A 16,896-nucleotide genomic window follows, 5' to 3' on the forward strand; every position below is an offset into this window, starting at 1 on the left:
CGGGGAAGGCGGGGCTCAGGGTGGGCAGCCAGGAGGACTAGGTCTCTAGAGCGGGGTGACCTTGGGCAGAGAAGCGGGATGCTTGCCACTCGGGGGCCTCCTGAAGGGAAGGGGCGGGTCCGAGGCTAGAGGCAGGCTTCCCGAGAAGGCGGGGCTCTGAGCAGGCTGGGGCGGGGCGTGGGCGTGGGCGCGGGCGGGGCAGGGGCTCGGCGCCTACTTAAGGGGCCCGGGCGTGCGCGGCCGCCCCCGCCATGGCTCTGAGGCGCGTCTTGTCGGCGGTTCGTGCCGGTGTGCCCCGCCACGCCCCGCTGTCCACTGTACCGGCGGCCCGCGAGCAGCCGACTGCGGGCCCGCGGGCCGTGCCAGAGCGCGGAGCGGCCGAGGCCTCGCGGCCGCCGGTGCCCGCAGTGGACTTCGGCAACGCGCAGGAGGCGTACCGCAGCCGGCGCAACTGGGAGCTGGTGCGCAACCTGCTGGTGCTGCGCCTGTGCGCCTCGCCCGCGCTGCTGGCGCGCCACGAGCAGGTACGGAGGCAGGCGGGCGCGGGGACCCGCGGCGGGCGGCGCGGGGTCCTCGGCCTTCTCCGGGCGCTTCGGAGTGTGAGGGCCGCTTGGGCAGTGCCTGCAGAGAAGGAAGTCGGGGAGGCTGGTGTTGCCTCACTGCCTGGCAGACCTTGTGGAGTTTCTTACATATGGATTATGACCCTGGTGGCGCAGCGGTTAAGCGCTCGGCTGCCAACAGAAAGGGGGCAGTTGGAACTCGGCGCAGAGAGCTCTGCTGGAGAAAAGACCTGGCGATCTGTTCCCGTAAAGATTACAGCCTAGAAAACCCCACGAAGCAGCTCTGCTCTGTCGTGTAGGGTTGCTGAGTTGAAAATCGACTTGATGGCACCACCACTACCAACAAAAAGGAAAGAACAGTTTGCTTTTTAAGATAGATGTTGTTGTTGTTGTTAGGGGCCATGGAGTGCTCTGACTCACAGCGACCCTATGAATAACAGAACAAAACACTGCCCAGTCCTGCACCATGCTCACAAGCCTTGGTATGCTTGGGCCCATTGTTGCAGCCACTGTGTCTTTATCTTGTTGAGGATCTTCCTCTTTTTTGATAGTCCTTTACCAAGCATGATGTCCTTCTCAAGGGATTACCCCTTCCTGATAACATATCCAAAGTACGTGAGGTGAAGTCTCCCCGTCCTCACTTCTGAGGAGCATTCTGGCTGTACTTCTTCCAAGATAAATTTGTTTGTTCTTATGGCAGTCCATGGTAAGGCATCAAGGCTTCTTTGGTCTTCCTTATTCGTTGTCCAGCTTTTGCATGCATATGAGGCAATTGAAAACACCATGGCTTGGGTCAGGACTAGATACTTTAGTCCTCAAAGTGACATCTTTGCTTTTCAGTTCTTTAAAGAGGTCTTTTGGAACAAACTTGCCCAATGCAATACGTCATTTGATTTCTTGACTGCTGCTTCCATGGGCGTTGATTGAGGATCCAAGTAAAATCAAATCCTTGACAACTTAAGTATTTTCTCCATTTATCATGATGTTGCTTGTTGGCCCAGTTGTGAGGATGTCTGTTTTCTTTATGTTGAGGTGCAATCTATACTGAAGGCTGTAGTCGTTGATCTTCATCAGCAAGTGCTTCAAGTCCTTTTTGCTTTCAGCAAGCAAAGTTGTGTCATCTGCATATTGCAGGTTGTTAATGAGTCTGTCTCCAATCCTGGTGCTGAGTTCTTCTTCACATAGACCAGCTCCTCGGATTATTTGCTCGGCACACAGATTGAATAAGTACAACCCTGACACATACCTTTTCTGATTTTAAACCATCCCTTTGTTCTGTTCAAATGATTGCCTGTTGGTCTATGTACAGGTTCAGCATGAGCACAATTAAGAGTACTGGAATTAAGTGTTAAGTAAATTAAGTGTTCTTAAGACAAATATCACTTACCACATACAAAGTTACCACTTGGTATATAAAATGTTGCCTCAAGGGGAGTCTAGCAGTATTGAAGGGCCTGGCGCTCCTGAGTCCCCAGAGCTGTGACCCAGTGCTTCCCCAAATAGGGGTCACTTGGGACAGATGATCATGGTGAAAAATAGAAAGCCTGTCACACACCCAACTTTAAAAACTTTAAAGTTAGGTAACTTCGGAAAGTGATGGCTTAGAGGAAGTAAAAAGCAGAACAACCGTCTCAGCCACCTGAATTCCGGGCATACGGTTGTTGTTGTTAGGTGCTGTCGAGTTGGTTCTGACTCATAGCAACCGTGTGCACAACAGAACGAAACACTGCCTGGTCCTGCACCATCCTCACAGTCACTGTTATGCTTGAGCCCATTGTTGGCAGCCACTGTGTCAATCCGCCTCTTCAGCGCTTGCTTCTTTTTCACTGACTCACTACTTTCCCAAGCATGATGTCCTTCTCCAGGTGACAGTTATTTTAAGGTGATCTTGGAAACAGTTTGCAAGGGTCTAATTGTTGATGCCGAGGGGTTAGAAGGCTTTTTGCACAGGTGGTGTTGATTTCTGAGGTGAGACTGTGCTAAGGGCACTGTGTCTGCCCCCCAGAAGGGAGGTGAGGCCACACACAGGGCAGAGAAGGGTGGGCCCTGCAAGGAGCCCCAGCCACACCTCGGGCTTAGGTGAAGTTGTGGCCACGGGATGGGAGATGAGGGCAGAGAAGCCTCCGAGAAGTGGGAGGTGGCAGAAGTGTTTGGCCAACTCGATACACTGCCTCCCCTGGCACAACACACAGGTCGGCACAGTGCAGAGCTGGGTGTCCAGGCCATGTGTTCCGAATGGCACTGGTGGAGAATCTGGTTCCTGCAGTGCTTGTTGGCCCTCAGAGGAGTCCAGTTTAGCCAGTTATATGGTCATCATTGAGAGGAAGAGAAACCAGCCTGGCCCAATGGAACCTGGAGAGGCCCTTCACACCTGTCCTCCATTAAAACAAGGTTAAGCCGGAAACAATTGCCCTGAGATTATCTTTGAACTTTGAACCAAGGACTCCCGGAGTCTTCTTAAAACCAAGCAGTGGTTTAGCTTGACTCCTAAGGAATGTCTGCCTTGAGCATTGTGCTCTTTTAAGATCTGTCTGTATGGGATCAGGTTGATAACAGCAACTTGAGGGATTGGATGGGAAACTTGGGGCAGTGAGTTTATGTTGATGGGGGAGGAGCAGCTCAGAGAGGGAAGGTGAGAATGGGTGCACAGATAGGAGAACTGTGATCAGTGTCATTGAATCTCACAGGTAGGAATTGTTGGATTGGTGTGTGTTCTACTATGTATATTCTCAATAACAACAACAAATTAAAAAAAAAAGCGCTATGGGGGTGGTTTCAGGGTGAAGGTATTTGACTCACTAATGCTTTTCCTTGGAGCTCTGGTGGCATAGTAATTAAGAGCTCAGGCTGCTAACCAAAAGGTCAGCAGTTCGAATCTACCAGCTTCTCCTTGGAAACCCTATAGGGCAGTTTTCCTCTCTCTTATAGGGTCACTATGAGTCGGAGTCAACTCAGTGGCAATGGGTTGGGGTTTTAATGCTTTTCCTTAGAGTGGAGTTTCTCAGAGATTACTCCTCAAAACAACGGTCCCAAGAGATATTCCCCATAAAGAAAGGGTTCTGTTAATCCTGTCTCGGAGCTAAGTCAAGGGGAGGGAGCTGTGGACACCCCAGGGGTTCCCTGGCAGGGTGGTGGGTGAGGGCCTAGGCACCTTGGCCTCCCTGTGGTCATTCCTCCCAGCCCCAAGAGCCTCCATTTGTCCCAGAACATGTCCCTCATTCCTCTTCTGCCCTGGCTGTCCACGCTGCGGAGAGCCTTCCACCGCTTCCATGTCATCCCCCTTCCTCATCTAAGTCAGCAAACACCACACATGCCTCCTCACCACAGGCCACTCCATTCTGTCACTCTGTGGCTTGACTTTGCTCCTTCCTTCTTTGAGGTTTCCCCACTAGGATGCAAGTTCTTTGTCTGTGGTTCAGATATTTCCTGTCCCGGGAATTTCACTCAGCATGTAGCAGCCACCTAGGAAGTTTGAAGGAATGCTTTTAGGAATTTGGAAGGTGGTGGAATTCTACTTGAAAATAGATAGCTGTTTTCCTCCAGGGCGGCTCCCTCAGTGCTGGCTCCAGCCCCTGGCTCCAGGCGGCTGCTTGCTCACCCAATGTAGCTGACCTCTTTCAAGTCCCCACTTGTCGAGGATGGGACTTCCTTCCCAAGACCTGTATAGGTGAGTTGCCAGCTTATTGTTGGGCTGCGCTTCACTCCAGCCACTGCAGTTTGTCTGAGCTCATGGAGGTGTCGTTTTACATGTGTTTACTCTCCAGCGGGAATAAGCAGTAAGTAAAACACTGAAGAATCTGGGTGCTTGTATCCTAGAAAGTCACATCAAGCCCTCCCCTCCCCAGTGGAACCAGCTGAAGTGTGGATATAGAAACCAGTTGCCGTAGAGTTAGTCTGACTCGCCGCGGCCCCACTTGTGTCTGTCAAACTGTGCTCCATGGAGTTTTCAATGGCTGATTTTTTGGAAGTGGATCGCCAGGCCTTTTTTCTGAAGCCCTGCTGGGTGGACTCATCACACCAACATTTCAGTTAGCAGCCAAGGGCATTAACCATTCGCACTACCCAGGGACTCCTTGGATACAGAAGGTGTTTCAAAAATGCCGACTGCTTGTCCCTGAGAGAGACCAGATGAGCCATTCTCTCCTGTACTAGCAAGTGGTGATGCGGCACCCACTGCGTACCGGTGGTTCCTGTGAGTATGCCTCCTCCTGGGCAGCTCCTGGGTACAGGGAAAGTCAGAGCAGCCCAGGAGGTGGTGTTTCAGGCCTGCTCACTTGCTCGGGGTACACGGGGCAGGGGGCGGGGGGTGGGGTGATTTCCAGTTGTTCTGAGCAGAGAAGCAAGCTGGTCCTTCTTCACAAGAAGCTGAAGGCCATGAGCCAAGTATTGGTGCATGCTCTGGGGACCAGACCAGACCAGACCCACTGCCATCGAGTCAATTCCGACTCATAGCGACCCTATAGGACAGATTAGAACTGCCCCGTAGGGTTTCCAAGGAGCAGCTGGTGGAATCGAACTGCCAGCCTTTTGGTTAGTAGTTGTAGCATGCTGTAGCTCTTAACCACTGTGCCAACAGGCCTCTGTGCTCAGGAGAGACCGTGCCAAGGCTCTGTGGTGGGCATGAGGGTGGATGAAGGGGTGGCCCAGGACAGCCGGTGACTTCTGCCTTTCAGCTGCTTTGTGTGGCCAGGAGACTTCTGGGGCAAAGGCTGTTCGACAAGCTAATGAAGATGACTTTCTACGGGCAGTTTGTGGCCGGTGAGGACCAGCAGTCCATCCGGCCCCTGATCCAACACAACAGGGCCTTCGGGGTTGGCTCCATCCTGGACTACGGAGTGGAGGAGGACCTCAGCCCTGAGGAGGCGGAGCAGAAGGAGATGGAGTAAGGCCCCCCACCCGCCGACGTCTGTCCTCGGCCCTCCCTGTGCAGAAGCTGCACAGGCCATTCTCACAGTAACCCCGAAGCACTCATACTCCGGGACAGCCAGACTGGGGCCCTCAGGGATCAGGTGGGGCTACAGCCAGCTGCTGGGCCTTGGCCTGGCAAGGCCAAGGCCAAGGCCAGGAGAGCTTGGTGAGCCCCATTCTCAAAGAGCCTCCTGGGTATCTGCCCGACCTTCTTGTATTTACTCACCGAGAGGGGATGCAAGCTCTGGTTTTTTCCTGGAAAGCCTGGTGCACACATGGCGGGAGGAGTAGCTAGAACAGGGTCGGCAAACTGCGGCTGTGGCCAGATCCAGCCCCCACCTGGGTTTGCAAACTCGGAATGGCTTTTGCATTTTTAAATGGTTGAAAAAAATGAAAACAAGAATAACATTTTGTGACACGTGAAAATGATATGAAATTCAGAGTGTTCATAAGTAAAGCTTTCTGGGCACACAGCCACGCCCATTCATCCCAGTGCTGGTGGCTGCTATGGCCCAACCCAGGCAGTCAGGGGGCTATGGCATAGACCGTATGGCCTGTGAAGCTGAAAATATCTGGCCATTTACAGAAAGTCTTTGCTGACCCTGGATTAGGAGGTGGCTCTGGCTCCCAGCTCAGCCGAAGCGCCTCCCTGGCTGCAGGGGTTCCTGACCATCCAGCCTCTTTTGCCCACCTCGCCAGCCCACCTTTATTGGGGACTACGGTAGAGAGTGGTTTGGTGCCTGGAGTCTGCTCCCAACTTGCCCAAGTCCCATTCTCTGGGTGGTGAGTGTAGGGGATGGATGGGCTGCTCCTTGCCCCATTCTTGGGTGATGTTGTTGTTAGGTGCCATTAACTTGGACTCATAGTGACCCTCTAGGACAGAGTAGAACTGCCCCATAGGGTTTCCAAGGAATGGCTGGTGGACTTGAACTGCCGACCTTTTTGGTTAGCAGCCAAGCTCTTAACCACTGTCACCATAAAAAAAACAAAAACAAAAACCATACCAAACCGCTTGCTGTCGAGTCAATTACAACTCATAGTGACCCCATAGGACAGAGTAGAACTGCCCCATAGAGTTTCCAAGGAGCACCTGGTGGATTCAAACTGCTGACCTTTTGGTTAGCAGCTGTAGCTCTTAACTGCTGTGCCACCAGAGTTTCCTGTGTCACCACAGGCCAGAACTATAGCTGTCTTGGCAGGACCAGCCCTTCCTTTGCAAAATGAAAATAAACAGAACTTAGAAAAATGCCTGGAGCCCTGAGGGCCAAGCTCCTTCTCTAGTCCCTTCCAGAACTGTGTGGGAAGTGGGTATGTGTGTCTCTCTTCTCTGCCACTGCAGCCCTCTTAGCCAGGATATACATGGTTCGTTGGCAGGTGGGAACACAGGCCCCTTCCTGGCACTGTGGGGTCATTGTCCGTCTGTCCCTTCCTCCTGGAGTGGGGACTGTCTTCTTACCTGCAGAGCCTGAGCATGGAGGCTGGCTCAGAGGAGCCGGTCTCGAAGGGGTACCAGAGGCATTGACCTGTGGTAACCAAGGACAGGTGACCCTGGAAGAGGCTAGGATGTGCCCCTGCCTCTGGGAGCTGGCTGAGCCCTTGCTTTGATTCAGGGCTGCTGAGCTATGACAGCAGTGGGCCTGACTGATGCACATGAGGCTTTGGAGAGGCCCATTGTGTAACCTGGCCCTTGGTTTGGTGGGGTGTGGTGTTTGCCTAGCCCGTCCCCAGGTGGCTGGTCCATAAGGGGAGGGAGAGGCAGTCACATGAGGCCTCCCTCCCTGGGAATGGGAACGGAATGTCCACACCTCAGCCTTAGGCTGGCTGCTGCCTAGGGATTGGCTTGAGGAGGCCAGACTTGTGATTGGCTGTTATGAAGGCGGGGTTCTTGTGCTCCAGCACCCTCTTTGTTCCTGACCTCCCCCCCCCCCCCCCCCGACCATGAGGCTCCCGCCAGCCTGGGGCCTTGGCTACAGCCTTTGCTGAGACTGCCTATTGAATAAATAACTAATGGGTTTTGGATCCCGGCCCAGTCGCATCATGCCGCCCCCACACACTGGGCCCCACGCTGTCTCCCGGCAGGCTTCAGCCACACCTGGCTTGGGCTGAGAGGGTAATGGGACCCTGCAGAAGTGCCCCCCCCCCGCCCCCGCCACCAGCCCCGTTCTGGGATGTGAGCCTCGGCTCCTCCCCATTCTGATGGGGTGATGCTGTCTGATGCCAGCAGCAGGGAGGGAGGGGTCTCTCCCTTGAGGGGTTTGGGCCACAGGGGCAGGGCTGGGCTTGCAGACTGGGTCCAACACCCACACTGTCAAGTGGCCTCCCTGGCTGGCCAGGTGTGACACTAACCACTCAGACCTTGTGTAAGGGACTGCTTCAGTGTCCCTGGTGGATGACCAGGGATCTTTCTTCCTAGTCAGTTCTTCCTGTAACAGGGCCTGTAGACCCCACTCTGGGGAATGGTGAAGAGTCCATCACCCCAGGTGGGTGGCGGCAGGCTTGGCCCTGGTATAACCGTAAGAGGCACAGAAGAAGGCTAAGCAGAACTGCGCAGGTAGGACTGTGGACTCTGGAACCCAACAACCAGGGCTCGAATCCTGGCTCTGCCACTTGCCAGCTGTGTGAGTTTGGGCAAATAACTTAGCCTCTCTGAGCATCAGTTTTCTTCATCTATTAAACAAAAAAGCCTGGAAAAATAACTGCACCTATACCAGAAAGGGGTGGAGGCACCCAAATGTGTGGTGACTCAGCAGTCCTCCCAGGGAATGAGGGAGAGGCTGGCAGGCCTCGGGGAGGAGTGACCCAGGAGCGCTTCCAGGAACTGGGATGGAGGGGGCAGGAGGTCTGGAGGCACAGGAGGGACAGAGTGGCCACTAGGATGTTCTTGTTAAAACATCAGCATAGAGGCCAGGGTCTGGCCCCAGTGCAGGAGAGGCACTGAAGGCCAGGCTCCCCATGGGGTCACGAGGCTGTCCCTAGGCTAGGGCAGCTCCCCCAGCACTGGTTTTGAGCACAGTGCTGCCTAGAGCAAGGGAGCCCAGGGAGGGGTGTGCAGGTAGCAGGGATGCACAGTGTTAGGGCAGTATCCACTCAACTGTCCTGTCCTTCCCTCCCTCCTCTCACTGCCTTTGGTCACCAGAGGAGAGTAGGAAAGGGTGGCCTGCGTAAGCTCTCCTTGCTTTCTGCCTTACCCAGACACTGAGCCAGCAACCATTCAATGGAATTCTGAGAGCTTTGGCTTGGTTGAGGCCAAGGGGGTGGCCAAGTCTCATGCCGCCTCTTCAGAGCCCCTGGGACTTGTGTGACCTTCCTGTGCCCCTGGCCCCTCGTGCTACTTGCTCTGGGCACTCCTCGCAGTCCCATCAGGCCAGCCCACCTACGTGTTCCTCTCTTCCACAGAGGGATGGATGGAAGCCAGGAAGGGTACAGTGCTGTCGCCTGAGGAGGCAGAACACAGAACAGGTCGATTTGTCGTCCAGTCAGAGGGGTGGGGGGTGGGGAGGAGGAGTACACAAGGGATCCAGGCCTTTCCGACTAACCAGGGCACAGTCCTAGACCTGGTCAGGCTGCTGGCCTCACCGATTCACATTCCAGCTGTAAAGTTGACGGCTGCAGGAGCACGCTCTGGGCTGCACCTCCGTGTTGGTGCCTGACGTGGACACTCCACGGTAGAAAGTGGATTCCTTGGATGGCGGGGGTGGCGCTGCCTCACTTCTGGAGCCTCAGTTTCCTCATCTGTCTCTTTCCCCCACGTTGTGACATGGCCTCAGTCACACCAGGGGGCTGCTGTCCTCAGCCAGACCCTACCCTCCCCAGTGTTGGCGGGCTTCCCTGGCACTCTCAGAAAAGACTTTGCTGGCTGGGACCCAGCAGCGGGGTCTGGCTGTAAGTGTCCCTCGAGGCCCCTAGCTGCATTCTCTGACCCATGTGCTCGGGTGGCCGGAGCAGCTGCTTTTCTCAGCTCATCTCTAAAGTGCTTCCTTCCTGGGCGCCCCAGGAGGTCACAGATGGAGACTGCACACATGACGGAGACCCCAGGGGTCACAGTGCCTCTGCCCCACTGGCTGCTCTTACTTTGCCCACGTGGGTTTCCTGCCTGGGCCACGTCTGGCCACTGGCTCCCCTGCCTTGGTGTGGCCAGTGGCGACTGTGTTGGAACTCTCCCTCATTAGATGGCTTTTGCCTGGTTGTCCCTGGTCACAGCTTGAAGGGATGGGGCCTGCCTCGTGGCTGGATAGAGGCGGGTGAGCTCCCGTCCATCAGGGTGTGTGGGATACGGCAGATTAACCAGTAAGCACAGTACACACCGTACCGGTTTACTTGTGCTTACTTACTAATCTGTAGTGTACAATTTTACATGGGTTTTACCACATCAAGTGAAATTGCACACTACGGCTTAGTAAGTAAACACAAGTAAACCCGAGCGTACCTTACTTATTGGCTAATCTGTCCCTGGGGGTAATCCCACACTGGGGGGCCTGCGTGCTCCCTCACGGGTTCCTCTAGAAGCTGTGCCCTTACAGAGTCAGAACCATGTCACACAGTGACCCTCCACCGTCTTGTGTCACATCAAGCACTCAGCCTCCTTGTACCAAGCCTGACTGGGTACTAAGCCTCCAGGTGGCTGGAGGATTGGAGCAGCTGGGCAGTCATTGCTGTGGGGCACATAGGAGCCTCGTGAGGAGCAGCCTCTCACGGCAGGTCCTGGCCATGTGAGGCTCAGAGTCCCCAGTTGTGCCCCCTGGGTGGGTTGGGGGTTACTGGCAGGTGCACAGTGAGGTCAGACTCACTCCTAGGCTGCCTGACACATGGGGCAGTCAAGGGCCTTAAATATAAATGTGAGATGAGAGACAAACCTGCTGAGCACTGTCCTCGCAGTTGATGCCTAGGGAGACAGGCGTATAGGGAGAAGGGGGCGACTGTGCCAAGGAGCCGCATGTCACTGTTCCAAAAGGTATAGCCTCACAACTGAGCAAAAGGGAGCCTCCTGGCTGCTGTGAGGAGGGGGACACCAGGAGCCCTCCGCTTAACCAGGGAGGACACCGTGAGCAGGGACAGGGTAGCAGAGTGGGTGGGTGCCGGACTGAGCCCCTGAGAGCATGGGGAGAAGGAAGCGGCTGGTGGACATGGGGCTTGTGCTGGGCCGTGGAAGTAGCTGCAGGGAGGCTGGTGGGCCAGGGTTGAGCTGTGGGGTGGGATGTGATGGGTGAACCTCACTGTCCTAATGAATACTTGGGGTGTTTTTTGAACATCATGGGAAGCCAGGGGAAGGTTTTTAAACCAGGGAGTGATGAGATCAGATTTGCATTTTAAAAGAAAAATTCTGGTTGCATTTTAAAGGAAAAATAATCCTTGGGGGCAAGATTGCATGCCTGAGGTGGCACTGGCAGTGTGCAGGGGCAGAAGCCAGGAGATTGGCCTCGAGCTGGCAGGTAGAAGTGCCCGGAGACCCTGGATGTGACATGGGGGCCTCAGGCTGGCAGGTAGAGGTGCCCAGAGTCCCTGGATGTGATGTGGGGGCCTCGGGCTGCCAGGCACAGGTGCCCAGAGCCCCTGGATGTGACGTGGGGGCCTCAGGCTGCCAGGCACAGGTACCGGGAGACCTGGATGAGGGGCAGATCAGAGCTGGAGGATTAGTGTGTAGTCATGGTTAAAAGCCATGGGCTTAGACCAGCTTCCCTGCTCTGGGGTCATCAGCGTATGTGATTTAATGGTCCTTCCTTTGGTGGGGCGTTCTAGAGGCAAGGGGCCCTTGCTTACCTGGTTTCTGGAATTCTGTACACTGGGTGGCTTCCTGGTCTCCATTCCTCGCCCTGGGTGGCTCTGCACTCTCACTCTCTGGGGAGGACCGCCCTCGTCGATAACTTTCCCAAGAACTTGCTCCTTGTAGGTGCTGCTCTGAACTTCCGTTTTACCCACTCTTCACTCATTCATAGGGAGACATCCTTAGTGCCCCACTTCACCCATGTGGGGCCTGAGGCCAGGAGAGGGCCAGTAGCTTGTCTGAGGACACGTGGCTTGTCAGCTGGACAGCATCTGTCCCTGAGCAAGCTCCTCATGCTCAGAGGTGGCTATGCCCCAAGGGCTGGCATGGATAAGCTGGGTGCACCCTGGTTACTTCCAGCAGGGCTGCATCTTGGAGCCAGCTTTCCTCTACCAGGTGGTTGACACTCAACCTCCAACTTCTTCTTGTCACTTCTGCCCTGTAAGTAGGAATGTGCTTGTCACCTGCTGTGGAGGTGGTATGGCCCGACCCTTCTGCCCTCCTTCTTCCTGCAGGTCCTGCACCTCGGCTGCGGAAAGAGATGGCAGTGGTGAGTAAGGGGCGGGCCAGCTCATGAACCCACGCTTCCCTGCAACCCATGTACGTGCCGGGGGATCAGGAGCCCCTGAGTTTAGGGGCAGCCCCGTCAGAGGTACAAGCAAACCTTGGGGCACTGGTGTGGTGCCTGCAGCCATTGCATCCATAGGCCATCCCAGGTCCTCTGTGTTCTGTGGTTAAGAACAGACCTCTTGGTCCCCTGGTGGAGGCTGGTCTGGGCTCCTTTGAGACACAAGCTCTGTCTTCCTGTCCCAGGCATGACGCATGCTGGGGTGGACAGAACAGCAAGGGCAGGTCACAGAGCTGAACGAGCAGGATGGGTCTAGGGTTATGGGAACCTCGGGGTGGTGTGAGGGGGAGCATAGCAGGACAGTGCAGCAGGGCCAGAGGCTGCCCAAGGCCACCATGCTGAGGGCAGTGGCCAGGGTTCAACCTGCTGGACTTGTGCTGGGGGGTGGCTGGGAATGGGGGAGAGGGTTGCATCAGAAGCACATGTGTGATTGTCTTTGTAGGTACAAGTAAGAGGGAGAAGCAATACCAGGCCCACCGGGCCTTCGGGGACCGCAGGGATGGCGTCATCAGTGCCCGCACCTACTTCTATGCCAATGAAGCCAAGTGTGATGGCCACATGGAGACGTTCCTGCGCTGCATTGAGGCTTCAGGTGGGGTCACCATTCTTTGCTGGTTGTGCCCAGCCTGGGCCAACCTGTGGGTACACGATGAGTTCGGGGCTGGGGCCAGAGGAGCTGGCTCAGAAAATGGCTGAGCGCTCGGGGCTTCTGTTCTGACTGCTGTAACTTGAGGAGGAGAACCCCTGCCTGACGGTTGTGGAGGTGACCTGAGGTGACACAGGGGCGGGGGAGGGGAGGACTTGGGCGGCTTGGTGCAGCTGCAGCTTACACTTTGGCCTTGCCAACATCCAGCCCCTTTGTGAGGAGCCCGGGCTGCTTCCAGGCAGGCGCCGTCTGTCCCTGCCCCCTGCTGCGGCCCATTTCCTGGTCACCAGGAGTGCAGCACGGCTGCCAGTGGGCCGAGTGCCCCTGTTGCCAGGAGCGTGGTTCTAGCCAGATGCACTCTTGGTTTCCCGAGGAGTGGACGGTTCAGCAAGCTGGAGCACAGTTCAGAGAGACTCCTCTGGCAGCATCTGGTGGGGAAGCAGCTGCTGCAGGAGGTTGCTAGGGTCTCAGCACTGCTTTAGTCTCCAGAAACAAGCCACTTTCATGGGAACTGGGTCCTTCATTTCCTGAGCATTGAAAGAATGGTGGGAGCAGTGGCTCCTGAGAGAGGCGCTGGGGGAAGTCCTGAGCACTCGGGCAGGTGCTCAGCCCAGGCCCTTCAGCAGCGGGTACTCCTGGCCATGCCAGGTGTCTTCTGCCTTCCTGCCCCACTCTGCTTGGGGTGATGAAGAGGAGGGCCACACAGAAGCAAAATGCTGAGGAGAATCCTGGGGTAGGGGGTGTTATCTAGCACACCTCCATACTCCAGCCAGTGCTCAGCATTCCACAACCATGGGCAGCCAGTGGTGCTGGTGGTGTAGGAGGGGAAACTGAGGCATAGGCAGGTCTCTCTGGCCCTTTGCCCACTGCCTGACCATCTCCTGAATGTGGGGGACAAACAGACTCTGCTGTTCCCATCTCAGCAAGGGGTATCCCGAGCAGCCAGCCATGTGTGAGGGCATTTCTGGGGCTAGGTGAAATCTCAGTAGGAGACCAACCAGTAGGGCCAGCAGCCTCCACCTGTGCAGGCTTCTGCTCCCCTCGCCTACCCTGGTGTCCTTGTCCCTGCCCATCTCCTCAGGGGGCCTCAGGGCTTTCTCTCCGGCTTCTGACAGGTGGAGTCAGCGACGATGGCTTCTCGGCCATCAAACTCACTGCACTGGGGAGACCTCAGTTTCTGGTAAGTGCTGGAACCTTCCACCTGCAAAAACTTGCAGCTGTATTAGCATTAAATGAAAGCATGTGTTGCAGTACCTTGGAAACCACGAGCCCTGTCATCGGCTGAAACCGTGAGCCTTGGGGGCTCAGGGGCTGGCTGGGGGTCCTGGGGCAAGGAGCTGGGCATGGGCCTAAGACGGGGCCTTAGGCCTGCATTTGCAGCTGCAGTTCTCAGATGTGCTGACCAAGTGGAGACGGTTCTTTCACCAAATGGCTGCAGAGCAAGGCAAGGCTGAGCTCACTGCCATGGACATGAAGCTGGAGGTGGCAGCACTGCAGGTGGGTGTGGAGCAGAGCCCTTTCCAGGCTCACCATGGGGGCTCAGGGGAGAGCCCCTGCTCAGGGGACACTGGCTGGCCAATTGGGTTCAGGATAGTGCTCAAGAACCTGAAGTGTGCCTGTTTGCCCACGTCTGCTGGGGTCAGCCATCAGGAGGAGAAGGGGCCCCATCTGCACTGAACTGAGACAGGGGAGATGGTGGGAGGGGGGGCTGAAGGGAGGTGGCCCTGAAGGAGCAAAGTATGATGGGAGTTACAGTGATGGGAATGGGCACCCCTAGATGGACCAGAACTGGTCCGTCTGTGGGACAGAAACATAAGCCAGAGGTAAGCCCTGTTTTCTCTAACGATGTTACATGAAGTCAAAACTGGCATCACAAGCCAGTGGGAGGAGGGTGCTTGAAATGTTAGTCAGTAGGGCTGGGTACCATGGGTGGGCCCTGAGAAGAGGCCCTGGTGTGTCTGATGCCTTCTCCTTTCTCAAGGAAAGTGTGGCAAAGATGGGCATCGCCAGCAGAGCTGAGATCGAGGACTGGTTCACAACTGAGACCCTGGGGGTGTCTGGGTAAGAGCAGACCACGGCTGAGAAGAGGGAGCCTGCAACCCGGCTGCCGGCTGGACAGAGGCCCTTCTGGCAGGTTCTGAGGTGCTCCTAGGCAGGGTCAGCCATGACTCCGTGTGAGCCCCAGGGCGCCTCCCAATTCTGGTCTTCCTCTTGAGAGCGTGGGCCTGGAGGGGGAGAGGGGGTGTGACAGTACAGAGGAACTGCTTCCCTGAGACTCACAGAGCAGCAGTTGAGGGAGCCTGGGTTGAGGAGGAGCAGCCGGCCTGCTCGTGCATGGGATAGCCCAGGCTCTGCAGTAGGCTCCAGTGTCCCTAAACCAGGCAGGGTTCCTTACAGAATTATTCCGGCCCCAGCAAAGGGTGAGAGGTAAAGGAGGCCAGGGAGGCTGAGATGCCAGGCTAAGGCTGGGGCAGAGGTGGCCCAGGCCTGACCCCTTCACTGGGGGCCCCCAGTTGGATCAGGAAGGTGGGCTCAGGGCAATGCATTGGGGCAGCTGGGGTGCCGGAGCTGGCAGTGAGGCAGCAGCCTTGGCATGCAGTTCCCTTGCCCGCAGCCCTCAGCTGGCCACTGTCATCTCCCTAGCCCCATCTGCAGTGGTGAATTTGGCTTGCTGTATCCCCTACCTTATCTCCCACCCTGCACAAGGGGTGTTCCCAGTTATGTGCAGCTTGCATGTGTTTGTCACCACCGTCCTGGTACAGGAGTGATTTTTGTTTTAGTTTTCATTTTCAAACAGACTGCCATGTTTATTTTTCTTTTAAAACTGAATACAGAAGTGGGTTTTGTTGTGGTTGGAGTTGAGCATGCTCTTTTAGGGAACGAGGCTGGTTTGGGGGCCTAGATAAAGCTGGGGGTCAGACCTAGACACCCTCCCCATGCCGCCATGCCTGCCTCACAGTTGATGGTGTCTTCTCGCCTCAGCACTGTGGACCTGCTGGACTGGAGCAGCCTCATCGATGGCAAGACCAAGCTCTCCAAGCACCTGGTGGTCCCGAACCCAGAGGTAATGCTTCCCCATCCTCTCCACCAAGTGGCACCTCAGCAGGCACTGTTGTGACTGAGGCTTAGAAATTTAGGTCACCACGAGTGTTCTGCTGCCAGTCCTGGGCCCAAGACCACTGGTGCTTGAGTGTTTGGTGGGACCAAGACCACACAGAGCTGGAGTGCCACAAGGGGCAGCCACCAGGTTGAGCTGGGGGTCTTGGAGGCCCTTCCTAGGATGGTGTCTGGTGATGGATCATGTACCAGGTCACTCCAAATCTCAATGGCCTGAAACCACAGCCATCCTTTTTTTTTTATCACCCTTTGTGGTGCTGGGTTGATGGGGCTCAGCTGGGCAGTTCTCGAGCAGGGCCTCACAGATGCTTGCACTCAGATGGTGGGGAGCCTAGGGTCATCTCAGAGGCTCCCTCACTCACACACCTGGTGGTTGATGCTGGCTGTCAGCTGGGACCTTGGTGGCTGGGTTCCCAGGGCAAGTGTCCCCAGAGAAAGCCAGGCAGAAGCTGTGTCACCTTTTTTAACCTAGTCTCAGGAGTCACACAGTCTCAATTCTGCCAAATCCCATTGATTAAAAGCGAGTTGCTAAGGCCACCCTGTACACAGGGGGAGAGGCATGAGACTCCACCTGTTGTTGGGAGGAGGACCAAGTCACAATGGTGACACCTAAGCTGGGACTTAAAGAATGGATAGAAGTGCCTTGGAAAACTATTGTCCTTCAAACGCTGCCTTCCACGATATTTCCAGCTTGACAGACTGAGGGCCTTGCCTCCAAGCTTTGAGCCACTGACCTGAGGTCCTGGCCTGTAGCATGTACAGCCCCTGCTTGAGGAGGTGACCATCCTTTGGAGACTTAAGCACATGCACAGCTAGGGATAAACCTGTGTGGCTTGGGTCAAGGCCGTGGAGGGCTGCAGGGGGTCCATGGAGGGCACGCTGGGAGTACCCTGGGCAGTGTTAGTGGGATGTGGAGGGCAGGGTGGTGCCTGCCACCTCTGAGCGTAGGCTCACTTCTGACCACTCAGCTCCTTGAAGGCCCTCCAGCTCTGGGTAGTGCTGGTCCCCTGCTACTTGTCAGGCTTGCTGCAGGGCCCCCTTGTGTCCACAGCTGCCAAGTTCTTCCTCCCAAGCCCTCCCTGCTCCAGCCTGAGCCCTCTGGCTGACTGGGTGGGTGGAGGTTCACTCCTTAGAATTGACTGGGAGCCCCTCCTACAGCCCTTTTGTCAGGGGTAGCTGGGCATCCTGAGCCTGGGTACTGTCTCAGCAGGGGCGAGCACGTGGCCTTTACACACTGCTGTGACGATGCTAGGAGTCATCGGGAGGGCACTTATGT

At 55.9% G+C, this 16,896-nt stretch overlaps 1 protein-coding gene across 3 annotated transcripts in view; it reads left to right on the forward strand.

Moving 5' to 3' along the window:
- Positions 1 to 224: 224 nt before the first annotated feature.
- Positions 225 to 16,896, forward strand: part of PRODH (proline dehydrogenase 1) — a 37,570-nt gene continuing 20,898 nt past the window's right edge. Inside the window, exons 1-8 of one of the 3 annotated variants that reach the window (XM_049865771.1) lie at positions 225 to 524; positions 5,234 to 5,442; positions 11,745 to 11,779; positions 12,300 to 12,449; positions 13,619 to 13,683; positions 13,884 to 14,000; positions 14,485 to 14,564; positions 15,486 to 15,567. In XM_049865771.1, the coding sequence (XP_049721728.1) occupies positions 252 to 524; positions 5,234 to 5,442; positions 11,745 to 11,779; positions 12,300 to 12,449; positions 13,619 to 13,683; positions 13,884 to 14,000; positions 14,485 to 14,564; positions 15,486 to 15,567 (1,011 nt within the window). In that variant the 5' untranslated portion in view covers positions 225 to 251. Of the gene's footprint in view, positions 525 to 4,172; positions 4,753 to 5,233; positions 5,443 to 11,744; positions 11,780 to 12,299; positions 12,450 to 13,618; positions 13,684 to 13,883; positions 14,001 to 14,484; positions 14,565 to 15,485; positions 15,568 to 16,896 lie in introns of those variants that run through there. The other 2 variants (XM_049865770.1, XM_049865772.1) reach the window with 2 other exon arrangements.

Source organism: Elephas maximus, chromosome 22 (assembly GCF_024166365.1).
Source record: "Elephas maximus indicus isolate mEleMax1 chromosome 22, mEleMax1 primary haplotype, whole genome shotgun sequence".
Taxonomy (NCBI): domain Eukaryota; kingdom Metazoa; phylum Chordata; class Mammalia; order Proboscidea; family Elephantidae; genus Elephas; species Elephas maximus.